We start from the raw sequence: 20,142 nt of genomic DNA on the forward strand, positions 1-20,142 counted from the left end.
GGCAATTATAAAAAGCAGAAATGTTAAACGTCATATGAAAAGGCACAGATAGTCAGAGGTGTGGGCACGGAAAATAAACGAACTCCGAGCTCATTATGACCAGAACCGGCTAAGATCCTCTTTATAATATCTGTATGCAGTAGCTTCTAGAGTTGGGCTAAATTTCATTTGAAGTCAGTCAATTAAGCAAGTGTACTGAAATTCCAACTATCATTTTTCCAGTATTAAATTGATGTTGGAATTTAAGTTTACTTTCTGAAATTACTAAATGGAAAGGAATTGATCACATCCCTGGTTGCTTGCTTACAGTAAAATTATTGTGTTGTTGTGGTATGTCTAATTTGCAAATGTAATCTGGCTACAGGAACAGTCGCCTATATATTTGGGTTCTTGGGATTATCATTTAGATGTAATCATGTATAAAACAAATATGGATAATAATTTTTTATTACTGTTTAATAACAGTATAATTCCTAACCCTCAGTCTTGAATGCTTCATCATTCTCATTCTTGGAATTGGGTTCAAGGCTTTGAGGAACAGAATGGTGAAGAGAAGTGACATGTTAAAATGCAAGTCAGCTTGGGAATTAAATGTAACTGGTTAAAAAAAAATTGAGTGGCAGACTGCTGTATGTGATCTGTGGAGTTTAAATAAGAGATGCACTGCCATTGGTCATGGGGTATTTCATTTGACAAAGTTGTACTATTTTAGCTTTCACTAAGGATGGCAAGATGACACTGCCTTGTCTGAGCTAAAGAACTTCACAGATTCAACCGTCCAGTCCTTTTTTTTCACAGGGACAAGGGTGTGGTCTGACAGCAACAGGGAATTAGGTCTGATTCTGGAACATTCTCTTCTGCTGAGGGGGGTCTGAATCCATCTCTACTGAGGGAACTGTATGAATAATATGGGATGGATCCATACTGATATGATTTCCTTCATTGTGCATATTACTTTGTATCCCAAGCTAAAGGGCATAAGTCATCTTAATTCATATAACCCTGTTTCCCAAAAAGTTGGGATGCTGCATAAAATGCAAATAAAAACAAAATGCAACGCTGTTCGAATAATTTATTCCTGTATTTAATTGAAAATAGTACTAAGATAACATATCAAATATTGAAACTGAGAAATTGTGGGACAGCAGCATGTTTATTACTGTGTTGCATTACCTCTTCCAAAACCTCCATACAGCTTCAGCAAAAATTAAGAGACCACTGCACTTTTTTCCTTCCTTTCCAAAAAAGTTGAAAAGCAAATTTTTTTGTGAGGAACCGAAGCATTCAAATTGCAGTTGTCTCTTTATTTTAACCCTTCAGTTCCTCACTCAAAACCATCATTTTTGACTTTTTTGGAAAGGAAAGAAAAAGGTGCAGTGGTCTCTTAATTTTTGTCGGAGCTGTATCTTTTCTCTCATGCTTATTTCTTTCATACCAACATCAACAAAAAGCTGAAATGTCAGAGACAAATGTAATGACAGTTTTTGTGGGAAATACTTTGTGTAAAGATGACAAAAATGAATAGTTTTCTAAGTGTTATTGGACAGTGTGCGCAGCTATGACAGCTGTACTTTCCATCGGGTAGTCAGCATAAAGCCTCTTGTCAGGTCCCAGCTGGGGTCCCTCTAGGCATCTCTATGTGACTGGAGGCCACAGTCAGGGCTTGACTGCAGAGGTGCCTCTTGGTACTTCTATGTGCACTACTGTTTAATTATCCCAAATCAGAGGCAGATGCTCACAATTGCCTCTGATTGGGGATCCTGTTTAAGTTGTCCTGTTTTTCCCTTAGTTGTTGGTCACTGGTTTGAGATAACTTTGTGTTTGCTGCCCTTCAGTCATGGTTGTACTCCCCTTTTGTTATTTTTGTTTTCATGGAAGAAAGGTAATAAAGGGATGTTCTACAGCTCTATGCCTTGTGTCCTACCAACACTGAACCGTGACCCCTCTGTCTTGTAAAATGCAAAATCAACATGGTCCAAAAAATCTCTCGAGTTTTCTTCGTTTGTACACAAACAGGGGCAGATTTGTAAAGATAGGGGCTTGTTCAGGGTCCGATTAAAAAATATGCCAGTGTTTTCTAAAAACTGGTGTCATCCCATGCAAGTGGGGAGAATTAGAGGTGATACAATTCTGTGTGGCGTATTCACAGTACCACTTCGTAAGCCCTCTGAATGCACCACTTCGCAAACCCACACTATACAAATCTAGCTCTCATCTCATTAGCTTTTTCCAGAAAATCTGAGATAGTGTTACATATACATATACATGAGTAAAAATAAATACTTTTAGAAAAAGAGTTAGGTGAAAGCTGCTTGCCAACAAGAGAGTGTTTTTATTGGTTTCTTTATGGCATAAGGTAGTGGATAGGGTACCCTTGTTTTTATGTCCAGAAAGTGAACATTCTTCTCACTGTAATCCATTGTAAATTTCAGACCCTTAAATACATTTTTGAAACCTGATAAATTACATTGCTAAGAGCAACTCTCAGAGCATGTTACACAAATCCATCCTTAGACATAACTAGCAAGCGCACCACATTTACTTATGTAAATGTCCTTTCTACTTACCTGTCAATGTGTTACCTATAGCTTATGTTAAATCATATCATGTATATTTTGTAACAAAAGTCAAAACTTGAATATTTGTCTGATTAAATGGAATATTCAATAACCACGTAAAACAATAATCCCTTTTACTTGCCATGGTGTATACCAGGAGGTGGCACTCTTGTTAGAGGAAATTAAGCATTAGTGTGTCTACCAAGCTGGCACATTTCCATAGACACAAATGTTCCTTTTCACACGGTCATTTCCATCAACAGAAAACATGTTTATCGATTATCATAAATGTGACGCTTCAAGGTCTTGTAATGAACGCCCCAGAACCAACTCCTCTGCTATGCATGTCCTGAAACCTTTAACTCTTTAAATCTACAGTAAATTAATAAATTGGATATACACAAGGCTCATATCTCTTTATCTCTTATATGTTCATTACCCATTTCATACATTTGTATGATTGCTTTATGTGTATTCCGTTTATTTTGTCAATATTCAGTGGATATAAAAAGTCTACACACCCCTGTTAAAATGCCAGTTTCTTGTGATGTAAAAGAATGAGACAAAGATAAATCATGTCAGAACTTTTTCCACCTTTAATGTGACCTATAACGTGAACAATTCAATTGAAAAACAAACTGAAAAAAACTCACAAGAACCTGGTTGCATAAGTGGGCACACCCTTAAACTAATACTTTGTTGAATCACCTTTTGATTTTATTACAGCACTCAGTCTTTTTGGGTAGGAGCCTGTCAGCATAGCGCATCTTGATGTGGCAATATTTGCCCACTCTTCTTTGCAAAAGCGCTCCAAATCGGTCATATTGCGAGGACATCTCCTGTGCACAGCCCTCTTCAGATCACCCCACAGATGTTCAATTGGATTCAGGTCTGGGCTCTGGCTGGGCCATTCCAAAACCTTGATCTTCTTCTGGTGAAGCCATGCTTTTGTGGATTTGGATGTGTGCTCTGGGTTGTTGTCGTGCTGAAAGGTGAACTTCCTCTTCATCTTCATCTTTCTAACAGACGCCTGAATTTTTTGTGCCAACATTTCCTGGTATTTGGATCTGTTCATAATTCCCTCCACCCTGACTAAGGCCCCAGTTCCAGCTGAAGAAAAACAGCCCCAAAGCATGATACTGCCACCACCATGCTTCATTGTGGGTATGGTGTTCTTTGGGTGATATGCAGTGTTGTTTTTGCGCCAAACATACCTTTTGTAATAATGGCCAAAAAGTTCAACCTTGGTTTCATCAGACCATAACACATTTTCACACGCACTTTTGGGATACTTAATGATTGTATTTGCAAACTTCAGCCGGGCTTGGATTTATTTTCTTTGTAAGAAAAGGCTTCGGTCTTGCCACCCTACCCCATAACCCATTCATATCAATAATACAGGAGATTGTTGTCACGTAGCACACACCCAGAAATTCCTGCAGTTCCTTTAATGTTGCTGTAAGCCTCTTGGAAGCCTCCCTGACCAGTTTTCTTCTTGTATTTTCATCAATTGTGGAGGGACATCCAGTTCTTGGTAATGTCTCTGTTGTGCCATATTTTCTCCACTTGATGATGACTGTCCTCACTCTGTTCCATGGTATTTCTTATGCTTTGGAAATTCTTTTGTACCCTTCTCCTGACTGATATCTTTCAACAATGAGATCCCTCTGCTGCTTTAGAAGCTCTCTGCGGACCTAAGAAAATGTCAGGAAAACAGAACAGCTGACCTCTATTTTTGATTAATCAGAGTCACTTTAAATGATGGCAGGTGTTTAATGACTTCTATTTAACATGAGTTTGAATGTGATTAGTTAATTCTGAACACAGCCAAATCCCCAGTTATAAGAGGGTGTGCACACTTATGCAACCAAGGTATTGTAAGGTTTTTATTTTTCATTTCTCCCCTGGAAGATTTGGTTTTCAATTGAATTGTTCACATTATAGGTCACATTAAAAGTGGAAAAATGATTTATCTTTGTCTCATTCTTTTACATCACAAAAAACAGGCATTTTAACAGGGGTGTATAGACTTTTTATATCCACTGTATGTTCTTTTCCACTTTTACACCAAGTAACACTCCGGTCATATGTAAATTAACTCAAACATTCATTGCTATATAAAATAAAAACAGTTATATTTCCATTAGTCTTTCTGAATATTATTTCAGTTTCAAATATGTTTATTTAGAAGCAAAAGAACAAATAGAAATGTAGAATGTCAACAGGTGGTATTTTGTTTGGTGATACAAAGCCCCTAATTTATCAAAAAGCTCATCTGCAAAAACCCACTGATGTGGGTTTTTATTCACGCATTATTACAGGGCAGCCAGTGCCAGGGCCCTGACCTATTGGCAAGGGATACTTCCATGAGAAACCAAATGGTTAGCAGCAACCAAATCTTCTCTGTTGTGCTCTTCTATAGCATGGAATCCCAATTTAAATCGGGAATCCCAATTAATTGTGTGCTAACAGTTCTTTTAAGGAACATCTTAAGGAAATAGATAATGTGTTCATAAATTGTCTGATGATTACACTCCCATCACTGACCCATCGCCAAACCATGTTAAAGGCAGCATAACATTCACCATGGCGTCTCCAAGCTCTTTCACCAGAATTGGCAGGTCTGTCACATGTGCTCAGTGTGAACCTGCTCTCATGTATGAAGAGAACGGGGCACCAATGGCAGACCTGCCAATTCTTCGCAAGACCACCTGTCGGTTATATTAATAGGTATGTAAGATGGGAAGAACTAGTGATTGTGTTTTTGGTGAGCCAGCTCTTCTGACCATTAAAAATGCTTAAAAATGCAAAATATACGTGCAAATCTGCAATATAACTCTTGAATTATGTTATGGGATTTTATGCATTGGCATTTTCAAGAGATTTTCTAACCGTCACCTCTACAGCTATAGTTGGTAATCATTTGCTTTTGTGATGTTTATGTCTCTTTGTTTAGGCTCTATATCTCTCTGGGTTATATTTATCTCTCTAAGTAGATTTGCAGATTTTATTTTTTACTTTGACTTTTTTGCATTAATGGCAAAAACTCCTGAGTAAATCCATTTTGATTGGTTTCTACATAACAAAATTTAATGGAAAAGTCCATGGGTGGTGAATATCTTTGAGAACCACTTCATTTTCAGATCTCACATGTCATAGGGTTTAGAAACACAAACCTTGAGGACACCTGCTAAAACATACTAAACTTCTCACGCATGATGAAATATCCCCATGGTCAGGTATTTTGGGCTGTTTAAATAGCTCACCTGAACTCATTCAGTCCACACATCCACAAGGTAACCATGAAGGTGACGATCGCTTTGCTCCTGAGCACTTTGTGCTTTGCAGTCCTTAACGCTCAGTGCCCGGAACCCAATGCGTTGAAAGATGCAGATGGCGTGAAGCTTTGTGCACGCATGTTCGAGCACAGTAACATTTATTTTGAGCAAAGTTGCGGGGGAGAGTATCTTGATGCCTACCCAGGTGATGACGTCCCTACCATCCCTCGTAAATGGAACAACCGCGTGTCTTCCTTGGTGGTGGCGAGGGGTTGCAGCCTCACTGTTTGGCAATACACCAAGAAGCGCGGGTCCAGATCCAAGTTTGGAGCTGGAATCAAATATCGCCTGAAAGACTCAATGCAAGGTCTTTTTGGTAATTGGGAAAATTCCATCTCTGCGTACTACTGTGTGTGCTAAAGGCAGAGGACATGTCTTCTCCGACACCAGATACTTCTTCAGAATTGCCTTGTGCAATTTGCCTGAGGACGTTTAGAGTTCATGCAAGAGTCGACAAACACTGTGCTCTGCCAGTCAAGACAGTATATGGCTGCGTGATGGTGATATCTTGTGTCTGGAGAATAAACTCCTTTCTGCAAAAAAATCTTTGGTCTTATGTGAATTTGTTTTCAGGGAATATGTTTTGTTTCCGATTTTTCCATTGTAATAAATGCACAATGTTTTTAAAAGTATTATTTTGAATGTACTAATTGACTACAATTTGTTGCAAATAGCCAGGCAGCATATATTCTGGGGTGATGAAAAAGAACCAGCAGGGTCCGACAAAGGGAGATAGTAGATAGTCTCTGTTTGGAAGACAGTTTTCAGCACAATACATCCACAATACATTCTGGATGGCCCACCAACAGTTATGTCGTCTACTACTGTGCTAACTGTCATATCACATCACACAGATAAACTACAGGAAAGTTTACATGATACAATGTAAATTATATGTTGGCAAACTATCCATCTCTGCACCCAGTAGCAGAGAAAGGCTTAGCATAGCAGGGGTTTAACTGGCTAGGCCCCCATACATTCAATCAGATGACCAATGAATGCAGGGAAACACCTGCTAATGAGGCACTTGGCATTATACTATGAGGCAGGCACTGTGCCTCCCGCTGTAGTCTGGCAACCCTGCAAGCTCTGCAGGAGGTACTGACATCCAAACAGGACCCAGGGCTAGGCTGCAGGAAGCTGTGAATGTCCCTATTGACAGAGATTTAACATAGTCAGGACAATGTGGTATTAAACACTATTGATGACATGTGAAGAGGTTCATTCCAAAACGATAATTTTTTCTCCCTGGGAATCTTTCAGGTGCAAATTGATTGTGGGAAAAATGTAGAAAACAACCACATGGTGGATTTCTCATGACACCTCTCTTGCCTAAGGCACCCTAGTTACATGCTGTTGCCTGTCTTTTTCCAAAGAGCTGTGGTACAGATAAACAATCTTAAATAAATATACTATCAAACCTTTAATGCCATAGTTGGATTATTTTTTCTTAATAATAATAACTAACAGACATACCCCAAATGTACCACAAAACGTTTTTGTGGCATAACATAAACATACATTATTGCCATCTTCTTTTCAAATGCACTTCTTGTCCAAAGTAAACAGCTCAAATACCAGTCTGATGTCAGACAAGCAAATGATGGAGACACTGTCAAGAGAAGGTCACACCCCATGTTGTCTGCTACTCTTGCAATGAGCCCAACATGGGGGAAGAAGGAGAGCTAATTATGAGAGGAGGTAACCTGTTCCAGCCTTCCTCTCCCTCATCTCCCCTCATCTCTCCCCGTTTGAAAGTCCAAGGTTGTGGAGAGAGCCTCTACAGTCCTGGACCGAACTGTCTGTATTGTTTTTGTGGTAAGTCATAACACATTTTTTTATTTGATTGTGTTGATGTTCATTTGTTGTGTTTCACAGAGGAAGTTGATGTGTTTTTGGTAGTAGAATATGGATTGATTCTGCAGCGTTCTGGTGTGCCAGACAACAGCCCACTTCCCAACCCTCTCTTCGCATCCCAACACATAGATGTTTCCCATGTTGGTTTTTTGTCCTACATTAGCCAAACTGATTCAATTGGACAAAGGCTTGATGATTAATTGACTAATTGAATCAAATGTTTCAGTTAAGGGTTAAAACTAAAATGTAAAACATCTGTGCTGACTGAGAAGAGTGTTGTAGTATTTAGCTGTAGTATGTTATGTAAATGTTCATGTTAAAAACAAGAAATTATTTATTATCAATTAATTTAGTTGTTAATAACAAATACGAGGTGCAGCGTCCCCTAAATTGGTCCGGGGTGGATTAGGCAACAGCCACTGAGATCCCAACTGTGTCACAAGACGACTAAGAAAAAAACTGGGCATTGTATGTAGATGGATGAGACAGGTGATTTCCAAAATTCCACTGTTATTTGCTTTAATCCAATGCTATTCTCAAGAAAATGTAATGCTTCTTTTAATCATCACAGTACAGACAACTGTTTTTAGTTCATTTCATTAGAGTTACAATAACACAAAGCCCCTGGTGTAATGTTGTTATCTCCCCCCTCCCTCTGAGGCCCTCACTACAATGGTTCCAGCTGAGACCCAGCAGCCGCAACAACAATAACAAGCTAATGAAAGTTTACACACTGATGTGACTCCATCTCATGCTTTGGCGTCCATGTAAGATGCATGGTGTCATATGGGACTAATTGTATAACTGATTTAAAAAAGCGTAATGCATGGTCTACAGACTGTTGGACGAGGCTGAGGGACGACGAGTGGAGAAAGGATGTCAAACAATATGGCTAAAATTGCAGATGCCCGCAAGACAGTGGAACAGCTCAAACTAGAGGTCAACATCGAAAGAATGATGGTGAGCAAGGCTGGAGAAGTATGCCATTATTAATGTGCATGGTGGCTTTTCCTCACTCTCCAGTGTGTTTGTTCTGTTTATCTCCAGTGTGTTTGTCCTGTTAATCTCCAGTGTGTTTGTCCTGTTTATCTCCAGTGTGTTTATCCTGTTTATCTCCAGTGTGTTTATCCTGTTAATCTGCAGTGTGTTTGTCCTGTTAGTCTGGAATGTGTTTGTCCTGTTAATCTCCTGTGTGTTTGTCCTGTTATTTTCCAGTGTGTTTGTTTTGTTAATCTCCAGTGTGTTTGTCCTGTTAATCTGCACTGTGTTTGTCCTGTTATTCTCCAGTGTGTTTGTCCTGTTAATCTGCAGTGTGTTTGTCCTGTTATTCTCCAGTGTGTTTGTCCTGTTAATCTTCAGTGTGTTTGTCCTGTTAATCTGCAGTGTGTTTGTTCTGTTAATCTCCAACGTGTTTTCTTGTTAATCTCCAGTGTGTTTCTCCGGTTAATCTGCAGTGTGTTTGTCCTGTTAGTCTGCATTGTGTTTGTCCTGTTTATCTCCAGTGTGTTTGTCCTGTTAGTCTGCATTGTGTTTGTCCTGTTAGTCTGCAGTGTGTTTGTCCTGTTAGTCTGGAGTGTGTTTGCCCTGTTAATCTCCAGTGTGTTTGTCCTGTTAATCTTCAGTGTGTTTGTCCTGATAATCTCCAGGGTGTTTTTCCTGTTAATCTTCAGTGTGTTTGTCCTGATAATCTCCAGGGTGTTTTTCCTGTTAATCTGCATGTGCAGGTGTCCAAAGCTGCAGCTGATCTGATGGCCTTCTGTGAGGCTCATGCCAAAGAGGACCCTCTGGTGACACCGGTGCCATCTTCTGAAAATCCATTTCGGGAGAAGAAATTCTTTTGTGCAATACTTTAATCCTGAAACCATCCAACAAGTTCAAGTTTTGTGTCATCATTACTGGAAATTATAAGAACAGAATTATAAGAACAGAATAGTAGTGAATCATTAAAAATGCTGGTTTTGGTTGGCCTAGTCAGTGGGATTAAAAAAAAAATTAAAACACTTTTTATTTAAAATACTGAATTGTCTGTCTGGACTAGTCTGGCTGATGGAAATTAAATAATATTTCCAATGGGGACAAAGTTCACGAGTGGCCACCAAACCTAGGCCACACCCTGGTCTTTCCTTCCAGCGCCCTACCCTGACAGAGAATAAACATTAACCCACTGAAACTCAATGCTTCAGTGCTTTCTGAAGACTTAAAGAAGAACATAATGTCAGAAACTTCCCAGAACAAGATGTATCACCTTAGAACAAGATGTATCTCTAAGTAGCATTTTTTTGTGTTGGTATAATTATTTTTCCTGTATTCGTATTTTTTTGTAATATTTAGTAATATATTTATTAATATGAATAAACATGTTTTTGATCAACTGTTTTGATGTTTAAATAGGCCAACACACTGCGGGTGTCTCATATCATTGACAGAATTATAACATATGAATTGAAAAATATATTAATTAAACGAATTAATAGAAACGTGCATACCATGTTGTCAGTTTTAAGTAGCCTACCCTGAGAGTTTAAGTCCTTGTGTCGCGGTACAGTCGAGGATAAGTTTCATACCCATCGCGTCCTCTCTCCTCGTCTCATTCTCAAAACCAGTTGGCGCTTATCAGGGCGGCAAGACCTCTGGCTTTTTCATTCAATGTGTTTTGAAAAGGAGACGAGGAAAGGAAACGAATAGAGAGCATAGAGGACACCATTTGAAAGCGTCTCTAAAAGAATAAACATGGGCGGTGTCACATGATGCTCAGTTACAGGTAGATGAACAGGTGAGCTCAGAGCGGACGCAGCTTATTACTGTTAGAGCGGTATTCATCTCAACTGTCAGAATTTACTGATTTGAATTTGACCAGCTGCGTTGTTACACCGAAGAAGGTATGAACATTTAGAACTCTCTAATTTTTTAGGTGTTCTGCAGCTGAAATAATAGAGGAGAACAAAAGGTTTCATGATTAATGAGGGTACAAAGTCTATGGTGTAAACCCGGCATGTCAACAAGTCTGAAGGCTTAATTTATGGGACCAGAAAGAAGAGAAGAAATTACTGTAATTATTTATAAAATACATGTTTTTTATTTTGTATTCTGATGAAAAATACAAACGAAGATGAAATAAATATATGTGGAATGGATAGAAAATTATGCAGTATTTAATGTAATGTTGAGAGCATACGTAAGGTGACCAGTCGAGAAAAACTCGTCTGACAATGATAAATAGCCTACCTGACACTCCTCTTTTAATATGGGTCTGACTTAAGATACACAGCCATACGCACGCATGCATGCATGCACTCAAGCGCGCGCGGACTCACAGATTCATAAGCTTCACTGTAAGCAAAAACCGCCAGCATGACATCAACCACACAACTAACACAACTAGTGAGACAACGTATCTTATACCTGTATACCTAACATATAGTCAGTGTTTACGGTTCATGCACAAGGATATAGTGCGTTTGCAGTAAAAAACGCAAATAAATATATTATGTAAACAAAAAAAATAGGTAGTTTTAGTCCTGGATGGGTTGGTTTGAAGTTGTGGTATATCTAGGCAGTTATTCATATGGGGGGGGGGGGGGGGGGGGGGGGGGGGCGTTTTTTGGGCATGACACATGGTAGAGGTACAGTTGTGCTCAGATGTTTGCATACCCTGTCAGAAAGAATGAAATCTTTGCATTAATTTTGGAAATATGATTGATCATGCAATTTTTTACATGTTGTTTAAGGATAATGATCATATGAAGCCATTTATTATCACATAGTTGTTCGGCTCCTTTTAAAATCATAATGTTTACAGAAATCACCAAAATGGTCCTGATCAAAAGTTTACATACCCTTGAATGTTTGGCCATGTTACAGACACAAAGTGACACACACAGGTGAAAATGGTAATTAAAAGTGAATTTCTCACACCTGTTGCTTTTTAAATTGCAGTTAGTGTCTGTGTATAAATAGTCTATAAATTTGTTAGCTCTCACGTGGATGCACTGAGTAGGCTAGATACTAAGCCATGGGGAGCAGAAAAGAACTGTCAAAAACCTGCTTAATGGAAACGTAAGGTAATGGAACTTTATAAAGATGGAAAGGCTATAAAAAGATGTCCAACGCCTTTCAAATGCCAGTCAGTACTGTTCAAACACTTATTAAGAAGTGGAGAATTTGGGGTTCTCTTGACACCAAGCCAATATCACGTAGACCAAGAAAGATTTCAGCCAAAACTGCCAGGAGAATTGTTCGGGATACAAAGAAAAACCAACAGCTAACCTCAGGAGAAATACAGGCTGCTCTGGAAAAAGACAGTGTGGTTGTTTCAAGGAGCACAATACGACGATACCTAAACAAAAATGAGCAGCATGGTCGAGTTTCCACAAAGAAGCCTTTACTGCGCCAATGCCACAAAAAAGCCCAGTTAAAATATGCCCAACAACACCTTGACACGCCTAACAGCTTCTAGCACTGTCAAGACCAAAATAGAGCTTGATGGTCACAATCATAAGCGCTATGTTTGGAGAGGGGCCAACAAGGCCTATAGTGAACAGAATACCATCCCCACTGTGAAGCATGGTGGTGGCTCTCTGATGTTTTGGGGGTGCGTGAGCTCTAAAGGCACAGGGAATCTTGTGAAAATGTATGGCAAGATGAATGCATCATGTTATCAGAAAATACTGGCAGACAATTTGCATTCTTCTGCACGAAAGCAGCGCATTGGAAGCTCTTGGACTTTTCAGCACAACAATGACCCTAAGCACAAGGCCAAGTTGACCCTCCAGTGGTTACAGCAGAAAAAGGTGAAGGTTCTGGAGTGGCCATCACAGTCTCCTGATCTTAATATTATCAAGCCCCTCTGGGGAGATCTCAAACGTGCGGTTCATGCAAGACCACCAAAGATGACATGGAGGCATTGTGTCAAGATGAATGGGCAGCTGTAACACCTGCAAGAACTATTACAAAAGATGCTGTCATTGATGCTAAAGGGGGCAATACACTGTATTAAGAACTAAGGGTATGCAGACTTTTGAACAGGGGTCAGTTCATATTTTTCTTTGTTGCCATGTCTTGTTTTATGATTGTGCCATTCTGTTATGACCGACAGCTGAATGTGAATCCCATAAGAAATAAAAGACGTGTTTTGAGCAAAATTGTACATACAGGGCATACTTAAAGTATACAGATCCTTTCATTCTTTCCACATTGTGTTACGTTACAGCCATATTCTAAAATGAAGTGATTTCTTTCCACATCAACCTACACACAACATCCCATAATGACCAAGCAAAAACAGGTTTTTAGATGATTATCCAGACCCCTTCACTCAATACAGGACATATTTGAAGCATCCTTAGCAGTGATATCAGCCTAGAGTTTTCCAGAAACAAGCCTTTACTGTGCCAATGCCACAAAAAAATGATGCTATAAGCTTGGCACACCTGTAGCCTATTTGGGGAGTTTCTTCCATTCTTGTCTGCAGATGAACTCAAGCTCTATTCGGTTGGATAGGGAAAGTCACAGCACAGCTATTTTAAGACTCCATAGGTGTTTGATTGGGTTCATTACCAGTCTCTGGCTGGCTGGGTCACTCAAAACGCTTCATCTTGACTCTGTGGTTAGGATTGTTGTCCAGTTGGAAGGTCATCCCAGTTTTTCCTGAGTGCTCTGGACCAGGTTTTCATCAAGGATCTGTAATTTGCTCAGTTCATCTTTCCCTTGATTCTGATTTTGTCTCACAGTACCGGCTGCTGAAAATGTTTCCCACCACATTATTCTTCCACCACCATGCTTCACTGTAGGGATGGTACTGGCCAGGTGATGAGAAATGCCAGGTTTCCTTCAGATGTGACACTAGGCATTCAGACCTAAATAGTTCAATCTTGATTTCATTAGACCAGAGAATCTTGTTTCTGACTACTTATGTAAATGTGATATTTCAGGGTTTTTTGTATATATTTGCAATACTTTCAAAAACCTGTGTTTGTTTTATCATACCCATGGCAATATATTGCCTTTTGTTCTAATAAATCTGTTGCCATTGCAATTAGAGCAGTAAAACCTGATTTTATGTCATACATATGGTATACAGTCTCATATAGCATGGCTATGATTATCACAAAAAAAAAAGAACATTGTTACTTTATCAGCCAATCAGCATTGAAGATTATAAGAGACCTTCATACCATGGGTATAACAAAAGGAAAAATGTTTTAATGTTTGGTCACCAGTTTTTAACCACAATAAGACATCACAGAGTTTTGTTGAATGTTGTCAATATATACTAATCAGCCATAACATTATGACCACCTGCCTAACATTGTGTAGGTCACCCTTTTGCCGCCAAAACAGCCCTGACCTGTCAAGGCATGGACTCCACTAGACCACTGAAGGTGTGCTGTGATATCTGGCCCAAGATGTTAGCAGCAGATCCTTTAAGTCCTGTAATTTGCGAGGTGGGGGCTCCATGGATTGGACTTGTTTTTCCAGCACATCCCACAAATGCTCAATTGAATTGAGATCTGGGGAATTTGAAGCCCTCCTCCATGAACTACCACCATAATGTGGTGGAGGGGTTTGAGTACCCGAGTGACCCTAGGAGCTATTTTGTCTGGGGCTATATGCCCCTGGTAGGGTCTCCCAAGGCAAACGGGTCAGACTGAGAGTGGTTCAAAACCTTTTAATGACGGAAAACATTTTGAGGACCGTGACGTCGCTCGGTATGGCGCAGCCGGGGCCCCAACCTGGAGCCAGGCCCGGGGTTGGGGCTCGTATGCGAGCGCCTGGTGGCCGGGCCTTTCTCCACGGGGTACGGCCGGGCTCAGCCCGAAGGAGCGACGTGGGGCCGCCTTTCCGTGGGCTCACCACCTGCAGGAGGGACCATAAGGGGCCGTCTTGGAGTCTCTGGGAGGGGTGCTGGAAAGTGCTCTGACTGGGGACTCCATCGTTTTACTGGGAGACTTCAACGCCCACGTGGGCAACGACAGTGACACCTGGAGGGGCGTGATTGGGAGAAACGGTCCCCCTGATCTGAACCCGAGCGGTGTTCAGTTATTGGACTTCTGTGCTAGTCACAGTTTGTCCATAACGAACACCATGTTCAAGCATAAGGGTGTCCATCAGTGCACGTGGCACCAGGACACCCTAGGCCTTAGTACGATGATCGACTTTGTTGTCGTTTCATCTGACCTGCGGCCGTATGTCTTGGACACTCGGGTGAAGAGAGGGGCAGAGCTGTCAGCTGATCACCACCTGGTGGTGAGTTGGATTCGATGGCGGGGGAGGAAGCTGGACAGACTAGTAGGAATCTACGTTCCTACTCTCACCTATGGTCATGAGCTTTGGGTCATGACCGAAAGGACAAGATCCCGGATACAGGCGGCCGAAATGAGCTTTCTCCGCAGGGTGGCTGGGCGATCCCTTAGAGATAGGGTGAGAAGCTTGGTCACCCGGGAGGAGCTTAGAGTAGAGCTGCTGCTCCTCCATATCAAGAAGGGTCAGCTGAGGTGGCTTGGGCATCTGTTCCGGATGCCTCCTGAACGCCTTCCCGGGAAGGTGTTCCGGACCCATCCCACCGGGAGGAGACCCCGGGGAAGACCTAGGACACAATGGAGTGACTATGTCTACCGGCTGGCCTGGGAACGCCTCGGTGTCCCCCCGGAAGAGCTGGAGGAAGTGTCTAGGGAGAGGGAAGTCTGGGCATCTCTGCTTAGACTGCTGCCCCCGCGACCCGGCCCCGGATAAGCGGAAGAAGATGGATGGATGGAATTTGAAGCCCAAGTCAACACCTTGAACTTGTTGTTTTCCTCAAACCATTCCTGAACCATTTTTCTTTGTGGAGGGTGCAGTATCCTACTGAAAGAGGCCAATGCCATCAGGGAATACTGTTGCCATGAAAGTGTGCACATGGTCTGAAACAATGCTTAGGTAGGTGGAACGTCAAAGTAACATCCACATAAATGGCAGGACCCAATGTTTCCCAGCAGAACATTGCCCAGAGCGTCACACTGCCTCAGCCAGCTTGCCTCCTTCCCATAGTGCATCCTGGTGCCATGTGTTCTCCAGCTAAGTGATGCATACGCACCCCAGCCATCCACGTGATGTAAAAGGAAATGTGATTCATCAGTCCAGGCCACCTTCTTCCATTGCTCCGTGGTCCAGTTCTGATGGTCACGTGCCCATTTTAGGCGCTTTCTGCAGTGGACAGGGGTCAGCATGGGCACCCTGACTGGTCTGCGGCTATGCAGCCCTATACGCAACATACTGCAATGCATTTTGTGTTCTGAAGCTTTTTATCAGTACCAGCATTAACTTTTTCAGCAATTTGAGCTACAGTAGCTTGTCTGTTGGATCAGACCACACCAGCCGGCCTTCACTCTCCACATGCATCAGTGAGCCTTGGCCACCCATGACCCTGTGTTGTTCACCACTTTTCCTTCCTTGGACCACCTTTGATAGGTACTGACCACTGGAGACCGGGAACACCACACAAGGGCGGCAGTTTTGGATATGCTCTGACCCAATCGTCTAGCCATCACAATTTGGCCGCTCAGATCCTTACGCTTGCCCATTTTTCCTGATTCTAACACATCAACTTTGAGAACAGAATGTTCACTTGCTGCCTAATACACTCACCTAAAGGACTATTAGGAACACCTGTTCAAATTCACATTAATGCAATTATCTAAATCAACCAATCACATGGCAGTTGCTTCAATGCATTTAGGGGTGTGGTCCTGGTAAAGACAATCTCCTGAACTCCAAACTGAATGTCAGAATGGGAAAGAAAGGTGATTTAAGCAATTTTGAGCGTGGCATGGTTGTTGGTGCCAGACGGGCTGGTCTGAGTATTTCACAATCTGCTCAGTTACTGGGGTTTTCACGCACAACCATTTCTAGGGTTTACAAAGAATGGTGTGAAAAGGGAAAAACATCCAGTATGCGGCAGTCCTGTGGGCGAAAATGCCTTGTTGATGCTAGAGGTCAGAGGAGAATGGGCCGACTGATTCAAGCTGATAGAAAAGCAACTTTGACTGAAATAACCACTTGTTACAACCGAGGTATGCAGCAAAGCATTTGTGAAGCCACAACACGCACAACCTTGAGGCGGATGGGCCACAACAGCAGAAGACCCCACCGGGTATCACTCATCTCCACTACAAATTGGAAAAAGAGGCTACAATTTGCACAAGCTCACCAAAATTGGACAGTTGAAGACTGGAGGAATGTTGCCTGGTCTGATGAGTCTCGATTTCTGTTGAGACATTCAGATGGTAGAGTCAGAATTTGACGTAAACAGAATGAGAACATGGATCCATCATGCCTTGTTAGCACTGAGCAGGCTGGTGGTGGTGGTGTAATGCTGTGGGGGATGTTTTCTTGGCACACTTAGTGCCAATTGGGCATCATTTAATGCCACGGCCTACCTGAGCATTGTTTCTGACCATGTCCATCCCTTTATGACCACCATGTACCCATCCTCTGATGGCTACTTCCAGCAGGATAATGCACCATGTCACAAAGCTCGAATCATTTCAAATTGGTTTCTTGAACATGACAATGAGTTCACTGTAATGAAATGGCCCCCACAGTCACCAGCTCTCAACCCAATAGAGCATCTTTGGGATGTGGTGGAACGGGAGCTTCGTGCCCTGGATGTGCATCCCACAAATCTCCATCAACTGCAAGATGCTATCCTATCAATATGGGCCAACATTTCTAAAGAATGCTTTCAGCACCTTGTTGAATCAATGCCACATAGAATTAAGGCAGTCCTGAAGGCAAAAGGGGGTAAAACACAGTATTAGTATGGTGTTCCTAATAATCCTTTAGGTGAGTGTATATCCCACCCACTGACAGGTGCCATGATAACAAGATTTTCAGTGTTATTCACCTGGTCATAATGCTATGGCTGATCAGTGTAGTGCTTAATTATAAACCTGGTGGTTTGAATCCTGAATGCTGATTGGTAAAAGCTGTGATATATGAGACCACACACCACAGGTATGACAACACAACCTTTTCACTGTTAAAATGTTATTAGTAACCAGTTTACAATAGCATCTTGGGGCTTTATAACACATTGCCAATATATTCCACTACTAAGAACAGCTCTTAGCTGTGGTATATTGACAATATACCACACCTATTTGTGCTTTTGTACTTAATTACAATATATGACCTGACTGGAAACTACAAACTGGCAGGCAAACTGCACATTGGTTTTGTATTGGCTTCCCTTTTTACCCCAAACTTTCTTTAACCCATCTATCTTTTGGGACTGCAAAATTGATTTGCATTTTGTATTTGCAAGACAAATTGTTTTAGAACTTCTGCAATGGATGCCTGGGAAGAGTTGCCAGGATACAACACCTGTCCTAAACTGACCCCACAGAAATAACAAGTATTATACTCATTGTAAATAATGACCAAATATGCCTGAATTAAAAGAATGTCCCTCTGCATTGTCTTCATACCTACCTGCCTATTTAATTCAAGTTTAGTGCTGATGGGAACATTTCTCAAACAATTACCATGGTACTTTCAATCATCGCAAACCAACATATTTGTTTTTTGTTAATACATATATTTCTCATTTGCCAGGCTTGACAAGAGAATGGCCAACTTCAAGGGACATGCCCTTCCTGGCAGCTGCTTTCTGTTGTTAGGGCTGTGCTGGTCATTGAAGTACCCTCTCCGACACTGCTGGAGGAAGCGTCAGCCCAAAGGAAGGCCAAAGCTTCCTCTGTTCTACAACAAAATAGACTTAATCGAAGGGTCCCTAATGCTTTTCTTAACCTTTGTGGGTGAGTCTCCCTGGTGCACCTAGAGCCCTCTCCTTTTTCCAGACTAATGATCTTCTGGGGGCTTGCTGTTTCACATTGTCTCATCTTGTAGGCATCATGGCCGAGCAGTTTGTCCCTGATGGCCCCCATGCTCATCTGTACAACAGAGAAACCAAGTCCTGGGTGAAGCTGATGAACTGGCAGCACAGCACCATGTACCTCTTCTTTGGCATCGCCGGAGTGGCCAAAGTCCTCACTATGTCATCGCTCCCAGTTCCACTTGGCCTGGACCGCCTGTCTCTCTCCCTGGCCTTTTTCATAGAAGGTACAGTATTAAAGGTTTATTGTTACTTATTGACGATCAAGGCATATATTAGTTTGTAGGTATTCTTACTCTGGGAATAATACCCTTAGTTAATACATTTCCTGTTGAACTGTAGACAGTGATTAGATGCTATCTGCAAATTGTAGTATTCCAGGATGTTTTATTTCCCTGTAGGGTTCTTGTTTTACTTCCATGTGCACATGCGCCCCCCTCTGGACACCCACATCCACTCTCTGCTGCTGGTGGCGGTGTTTGGTAGCGCAGCAAGTACCCTGTTGGAGGTGTTTATGCGAAATAACATCATACTGGAGCTGCTCAGAACCAGCCTGACCATCCTGCAGGGCACCTGGTTCTTCCAGGTACTAGTCACCACCGCCACATGACACACTACCTTTGTCACAGAAACCGAGACAATGTGTTTTCACTTTCAGATTGGATTCGTTCTGTTCCCATTGAACGGAGTAGAGTGGGATCTGGACGCGCACGATAACATCATGTTCATAACCATGTGCTACTGCTGGCACTGGGCCATAGCCATGCTGATCGTCGGCATCAACTACTGCATGGCCTGGTGGTCAGTATCTTCCTCTCACACTCATTCTTCTATCACCTCCAATAGGCCAGTAATCCCTTAAATTGCCATAGTTTGAGTAGTTGAACTGCTAATTCCGGCCAAGTCTTATTTGTCGCTTTTTCTCGGGTCCTAACAGCTGTGTCAAAAGATGTACAGCGAGGGGAGGTGAAATTGAGATCGGTATGAGAAACACATCAAGCTCCCAAAAGGCTTTGCTGGAGGAGTCAGAAGACGAACCATGAACATTGTGTAAAGTACCATGGTGAATTCCCCATGAGTTAGATCAGCTGGTTTGTCCTGTTTGTATCTGTGCTGGAGTGTGTTTGTATTTTGATCTTATCAGGAATGAAATGCACTGCATGCAGATTAAAGTCACATTAATTGTACATAATTTGCTTTAGTGAGCAATTTAATGAGGAACAAAAAATATCATTATATGAATGTTAATATCTTGTTTTCAAGACTGGGTGTTATCTCTGAGACCATGTGAAATAGTTGAAATGTACTAGAATTATTTTTGAGGTAAGAGTATATCAAATAATTGAATGTTACCGAACTGGGTTTCTAATGAAGACTTTAAATGTTTGCATATATGTCCGGCCTGAGGATCTAGAGCAACATGGAAAACCAAATGTCTAATGAGATATATACATACTGTATTTTCAATAAATTTTCAAGAACTTTTCATTTGTTTTGTAGTTACGTTTTATACAAAATC

The 20,142-nt window shown here is 41.5% G+C and overlaps 3 protein-coding genes across 3 annotated transcripts; all 3 read left to right on the forward strand.

Moving 5' to 3' along the window:
• The first annotated feature begins 5,846 nt into the window (after positions 1-5,846).
• LOC105010843 (syncollin) lies at positions 5,847-6,442 on the forward strand. Its single transcript, XM_010870492.4, has one exon. The coding sequence runs from the start codon at positions 5,861-5,863 to the stop codon at positions 6,254-6,256; it is 396 nt and encodes a 131-aa protein (XP_010868794.1). The 5' UTR covers positions 5,847-5,860; the 3' UTR covers positions 6,257-6,442.
• Positions 6,443-7,643: 1,201 nt separating this feature from the next.
• On the forward strand, positions 7,644-10,034 carry gng8 (guanine nucleotide binding protein (G protein), gamma 8). The gene is made up of 3 exons (XM_010870491.2): positions 7,644-7,714; positions 8,591-8,713; positions 9,478-10,034. The coding sequence occupies exons 2-3, from the start codon at positions 8,630-8,632 to the stop codon at positions 9,604-9,606; spliced, it is 213 nt and encodes a 70-aa protein (XP_010868793.1). The 5' UTR covers positions 7,644-7,714; positions 8,591-8,629; the 3' UTR covers positions 9,607-10,034.
• Positions 10,035-10,514: 480 nt separating this feature from the next.
• tmem45b (transmembrane protein 45B) lies at positions 10,515-20,109 on the forward strand. Its single transcript, XM_010870489.5, has 6 exons — positions 10,515-10,632; positions 18,344-18,546; positions 18,638-18,850; positions 19,025-19,209; positions 19,282-19,424; positions 19,561-20,109. The coding sequence occupies exons 2-6, from the start codon at positions 18,357-18,359 to the stop codon at positions 19,664-19,666; spliced, it is 837 nt and encodes a 278-aa protein (XP_010868791.1). The 5' UTR covers positions 10,515-10,632; positions 18,344-18,356; the 3' UTR covers positions 19,667-20,109.
• Positions 20,110-20,142: the final 33 nt, after the last annotated feature.

This window comes from Esox lucius, chromosome 7, assembly GCF_011004845.1.
Source record: "Esox lucius isolate fEsoLuc1 chromosome 7, fEsoLuc1.pri, whole genome shotgun sequence".
Classification (NCBI taxonomy): Eukaryota; Metazoa; Chordata; class Actinopteri; order Esociformes; family Esocidae; genus Esox; species Esox lucius.

Coding starts and splice junctions, on each gene's coding strand:
- gng8 (XM_010870491.2), top strand. CDS start 8,630: ATGTCAAACAATATGGCTAAAATTGCAGATGCCCGCAAGACAGTGGAA. Junction 8,714..9,477: donor TCAACATCGAAAGAATGATG/GTGAGCAAGGCT, acceptor CTGCATGTGCAG/GTGTCCAAAGCTGCAGCTGA.
- LOC105010843 (XM_010870492.4), top strand. CDS start 5,861: ATGAAGGTGACGATCGCTTTGCTCCTGAGCACTTTGTGCTTTGCAGTC.
- tmem45b (XM_010870489.5), top strand. CDS start 18,357: ATGGCCAACTTCAAGGGACATGCCCTTCCTGGCAGCTGCTTTCTGTTG. Junction 18,851..19,024: donor CCTGGCCTTTTTCATAGAAG/GTACAGTATTAA, acceptor ATTTCCCTGTAG/GGTTCTTGTTTTACTTCCAT. Junction 19,425..19,560: donor AACTACTGCATGGCCTGGTG/GTCAGTATCTTC, acceptor GGGTCCTAACAG/CTGTGTCAAAAGATGTACAG.